Source organism: Bombina bombina, chromosome 11 (assembly GCF_027579735.1).
Source record: "Bombina bombina isolate aBomBom1 chromosome 11, aBomBom1.pri, whole genome shotgun sequence".
In the NCBI taxonomy this organism is placed as follows: Eukaryota; Metazoa; Chordata; class Amphibia; order Anura; family Bombinatoridae; genus Bombina; species Bombina bombina.
In genome coordinates, this window is record NC_069509.1 from 61498165 (window position 1) to 61504021 (window position 5857).

The 5857-nt window shown below is 42.4% G+C and overlaps 1 protein-coding gene across 1 annotated transcript; it reads left to right on the forward strand.

Annotated features, from left to right (window-relative positions):
- Window positions 1-3764: 3764 nt before the first annotated feature.
- LOC128642234 (F-box only protein 8-like) lies at window positions 3765-5265 on the forward strand. Its single transcript, XM_053694932.1, has one exon. It carries the CDS (start codon window positions 3874-3876, stop codon window positions 4825-4827), a length of 954 nt encoding a protein of 317 aa, XP_053550907.1. The 5' UTR covers window positions 3765-3873; the 3' UTR covers window positions 4828-5265.
- The last annotated feature ends 592 nt before the right edge of the window (window positions 5266-5857 follow it).

The following is a 5857-nucleotide window of genomic DNA, read 5'->3' on the forward strand; positions in this document are numbered from 1 at the left end:
CCCCCTAATAAAATAAAAAAGCCCCCAAAATAATAAAATTCCCTACCCTACACTAAATTACAAAATTAGCGATGTCGCGAATAGTTCGCCGGTGAATAGTTCCCTGCGAACATAGCATGTTCGCCGCGGCGGGCGAACATATGCGATGTTCGATCCGCCCCCTATTCGTCATCATTGAGTAATACTTTGACCCTGTACCTCACAGTCAGCAGACATATTCTAGCCAATCAGCAGCAGACCCTCCTCCCAGACCCTCCTACCTCCTGGACAGCATCCATTTTAGATTCATTTGGAAGCTGCTTTCTTAGTGAGAGGAGGGACAGTGTAGCTGCTGCTGATTTAATAGGGAAATCGATAGCTAGGCTAGTGTATTCAGTGTCCACTAAATTACAAAATTAGCGATGTCGCGATCAGTTCGCAGGCGAATAGTTCCCGGCGAACATAGCATGTTTGCGTTTGCCGCGGCGGGCGAACATATGCGATGTTCGATCCGCCCCCTATTCGTCATCATTGAGTAATACTTTGACCCTGTACCTCACAGTCAGCAGACACATTCCAGCCAATCAGCAGCAGACCATCCCTCCCAGACCCTCCTACCTCCTGGACAGCATCCATTTTAGATTCATTTGGAAGCTGCATTCTTAGTGAGAGGAGGGACAGTGTAGCTGCTGCTGATTTAATAGGGAAATCGATATCTAGGCTAGTGTATTCAGTGTCCACTACAGACCTGAAGGACTCATCTGATCTCTGCTGTAAGGACAGCACCCCAAAAAGCCCTTTTTAGGGCTAGAACATCAGTCTGCTTTTTTTTTTTTTCCTGTGCAATCTAATTGCAGTTGCCTGCCTGCCAGTGTGTGTGTCAGGCTCACAGCATACACTGTGCCCACTTGCCCAGTGCCACCACTCATATCTGGTGTAACAGTAGTGTAGATTTAAAAAAAAAAAACACTTTTTTGACTGTGTTAAATAATAGCAGTCAGTTTCCTTCACACGTATGCGTTTCAGTGCCTGCCTGCCAGGGCACAGTGTCACCCCAGTGCAACTCATATCTGGTGTAACAGTAGTGTAGATTTAAAAAAAACAATTTTTTTTTGACTGTGTTAAATAATAGCAGTCAGTTTCCTTCACACGTGTGCGTTTCAGTGCCTGCCTGCCAGGGCACAGTGTCACCCCAGTGCAACTCATATCTGGTGTAACAGTAGTGTAGATTTAAAAAAAAAAAACACTTTTTTGACTGTGTTAAATAATAGCAGTCAGTTTCCTTCACACGCATGCGTTTCAGTGCCTGCCTGCCAGGGCACAGTGTCACCCCAGTGCAACTCATATCTGGTGTAACAGTAGTGTAGATTTAAAAAAACAACACTTTTTTGACTGTGTTAAATAATAGCAGTCAGTTTCCTTCACACGTGTGCGTTTCAGTGCCTGCCAGGGCACAGTGTCACCCCAGTGCAACTCATATCTGGTGTAACAGTAGTGTACATTTAAAAAAAACAACACTTTTTTGACTGTGTTAAATAATAGCAGTCAGTTTCCTTCACACGTGTGCGTTTCAGTGCCTGCCAGGGCACAGTGTCACACCAGTGCAACTCATATCTGGTGTAACAGTAGTGTACATTTAAAAAAAAAGTACAATTTTGACTGTAATAAATTGAATAGCAGTTAGTTGTCTGCAAGCGTGTGTGTCAGGCCTACAGCGTCTACTCTGCCAACTTCTGCCAGTGCACAGTGCCACTCATATCTGTTGTCACAGTAGCTTGCACGCATAGTACCACTAATCGAAAAAAAATGACAGGCAGAGGCAGGCCACCCCGCAGGGGCCGTCGTGTTCGTGGTGCTGTGATTCCCTTTGGCCCTAGAATAATACTCAGTGTTCAGAGGCCACGTACCCCTAACTCGAACATTTCTGAGGACATAGTTGACTGGATAACACAGGACACCCAATCTTCTACAGCTTCCACTCGGAACCTTGATGCACCATCCTCCTAAAGCTTAGCTTCGGGCACCTCTCAAGTTACCACTCACCGCCTGCCGCCACCACCAACACTAGCACCACAACCGCTTCACTTGATCTGTCAGAGGAGTTATTTACACATCAGTTGGAAGAAATGAGTGATAGTGATGCGCAACCATTATTGCCAGAGGATGTAGATAACAGGGATATGTCTCAGTCAGGCAGCATTACACACATGGACGTACGGTGTGATGATGATGATGTTGTACCCGCTGCTGCTTCCTTTGTTGAGTTGTCAGATACAAGTGAAGCGGTTGATGACGATGCGTCCGTGGATGTCATGTGGGTGCCCGCTAGAAATCGATGCCATATACACGTCCCCTGATAGGGGACGTAACAGGGATTAAACTGATATGAATAGTACTACTTAACACACCACTCCTATCTGGTGGCACATTAGATTGCTCGCGCAGTGCCCCAAATTTGAAGTAGGAGGACCGACCAAGCATCTTTCTCTTGTTAAGTGTATCCAGTCCACGGATCTTCCATTACTTGTGGGATATTCTCCTTCCCAACAGGAAGTTGCAAGAGGATCACCCACAGCAGAGCTGCTATATAGCTCCTCCCCTCACTGCCATATCCAGTCATTCTCTTGCAACTCTCAACAAAGATGGAGGTAGTAAGAGGAGAGTGGTGTATTACAGTTAGTTTCTTTCTTCAATCAAAAGTTTGTTATTTTTAAATGGTACCGGAGCGTACTATTTTACCTCAGGCAGTATTTAGAAGAAGAATCTGCCTGCGGTTTCTATGATCTTAGCAGAAGTAACTAAGATCCACTGCCGTTCTCACATATTCTGAGGAGTGAGGTAACTTCAGAGGGGGAATGGCGTGCAGGTTATCCTGCAATAAGGTATGTGCAGTTAACATATTTCTAGGGATGGAATTTGCTAGAAAATGCTGCTGATACCGGATTAATGTAAGTTAAGCCTAAAATGCAGTGATAGCAACTGGTATCAGGCTTATTAACAGAGATACATACTCTTATAAAAGTACAATATAAAACGTTTGCTGGCATGTTTAATCATTTTTATATATGCTTTGGTGATAAAACTTATTGGGGCCTAGTTTTTTCCACATGGCTGGCTTGATTTTTGCCTAGAAACAGTTTCCTGAGGCTTTCCACTGTTGTAATATGAGTGGGAGGGGCCTATTTTAGCGCTTTTTTGCGCAGCAAAAATTATAGACAGAGACATTCAGCTTCCCTCTGCATGATACAGGACATCTCTGAAGGGCTCAAAAGGCTTCAAAAGTCGTGTTTGAGGAAGGTAACAGCCACAGTAGAGCTGTGGCAGTTGTTGTGACTGGTTTTAAAAACGTTTTTGTCATTTATTATTCCGTTTTTGGTATTAAGAGGTTAATCATCCATTTGCAAGTGGGTGCAATGCTCTGCTAACTTGTTACATACACTGTAAAAATTTCGTTAGTGTAACTGCCTTTTTTCACTGTTATTTCAAATTTTGTCAAAATTTGTTTTTCTTAAAGGCGCAGTAACGTTTTTTTATATTGCTTGTTAACTTGGTTTAAAGTGTTTTCCAAGCTTGCTAGTCTCATTGCAAGTCTGTACAAACATGTCTGACACAGAGGAAACTACTTGTTCATTATGTTTAAAAGCCATGGTGGAGCCCCATAGGAGAATGTGTACTAAATGTATTGATTTCACCTTAAACAGTAAAGATCAGGCTTCACAAACCATGCGCCTTGGTCCTAAATCCTCTTATTCTGCGCTTTGTAAATAAATGAATTCAGACAGGACCAGAATGAAACCCTTCATTAATGTTCAGTGCTAGACCACCAGAGGAGTATGAGCAAAAGCTGAGTAGCCGCAGAGCTGCATTATTGTTTGCCTGTTTGAAGGTAAACAGATGGGTCAAGGACTTTGGAGAGTAGCAAGAAACCAACAATTTCAGAATGACTATATTGAACCCAGCTACCTATCAACAGATAATGGCAGAAGAATAATAGTTAATGATAGCAATATGAACCATCGAAGACATGCACAGGGGGGAATGGACATTTATCATCTACTGAAAGCACGAAAAGTGAAGGATGAACAAGGATTTATCAATCTTGAGAGGTTGCCACCGGAGCTAAGCCTTACCATTTTATCCTATCTCAATGCAACTGACCTATGTCTGGCATCATGTGTTTGGCAAGATCTTGCAAACGATGAAGTGCTTTGGCAAGGATTATGTAAATCCACTTGGGGACACTGTTCTATATATAATAGAAGACATCCACCTGGATTCTCTTTCCGTAATCTTTACATGCGTTTGGATGAAGGAAGCCTCACTTTCAATGCCAATCCACATGAGGGGACCGAGTACTTTTTATCAAGAGGTATACTAGATGATTCACCTAAAGAGATTGCCAAGTTTATCTTCTGCACCAGAACACTAAACTGGAAGAAACTGAGGGTCTACCTTGATGAAAGGCGAGATGTGTTAGATGAACTTGTGACACTGCACAACTTCAGCAATCAGTTTCTACCGAATGCACTGAGAGACTTTTTCCGGCACGTACATGCACCTGAAGAACGGGGAGAATATCTTGAAACTCTGATCACAAAATTCTCTCATCGATTTTGTGCTTGTAACCCTTCACTAGCAAGAGACTTGGGCCTTAGTCCTGATGCAGTGTATGTACTGTGCTATTCTTTGATTCTGCTTTCCATCGACCTCGCCAGTCCTCATGTGAAGAACAAAATGTCAAAGAGAGAATTTATCAGAAATACACGGCGTGCTGCTCAGAACATTAGTGAAGACTTTGTAGGGCATCTCTATGACAATATTTACCTTGTCGGCCATGTTGCTGTTTAAAAGCAAGACATAGGTTGTAGGTACTAGTAGCAATTACTACAGCTTTCCAAAGCTTTGACAGTGGCTGATAACAGGGTTATGTTAGTGCTGGTCATTCTAACCTCTGTCTATGATCTAATTGTGATCTATCCTTTCTTAGAGATCTGCTGCGCAAAGTGAAGATTACCACAGAAATATATTTTTTATTAATAGTTTTGCTTATCACATCTTTCACATAACAGTGCCCTTAGACTGACTTAGCCATTTATGACTGTTAACTGACATTACAATGTAGACCTTGTTCAGGGTAATGGATCTAAACACTAGATTTGTTTTGAAAGCATTTACCAATGCATTTTTTTAATATCTTGTAATTTGTACATACTAAACTAAAGAGATTTATAATCCTAATATAAAATATTAAATATGTAAAATATTTTAACTAAAAAAAAAAAAAAACAAAAAAAAACAGTAAAGATCAGTCTTTATCTATAAAAGAATTGTCACCAGAGGGTTCTGTCGAGGGGGAAGTTATGCCGTCTAACTTTCCCCACGTGTCGGACCCTTCGCCTCCCGCTCAAGGGATGCACGCTAATATGGCGCCAAGTACATCAGGGACGCCCATAGCGATTACTTTGCAGGACATGGCTGCAATCATGAATAATACCCTGTCAGAGGTATTAGCCAGATTGCCTGAATTAAGAGGCAAGCGCGATAGCTCTGGAGTTAGACGAGATACAGAGCGCGTAGATGCTGTAAGAGCCATGTCCGATACTGCGTCACAATATGCAGAACCTGAGGACGGAGAGCTTCAGTCTGTGGGTGACATCTCTGACTCGGGGAAACCTGATTCAGAGATTTCTAATTTTAAATTTAAGCTTGAGAACCTCCGTGTATTGCTTGGGGAGGTATTAGCTGCTCTGAATGACTGTGACACAATTGCAGTGCCAGAGAAATTGTGTAGGCTGGATAAATACTATGCAGTGCCGGTGTGTACTGATGTTTTTCCAATACCTAAAAGGCTTACAGAAATCATTACTAAGGAGTGGGA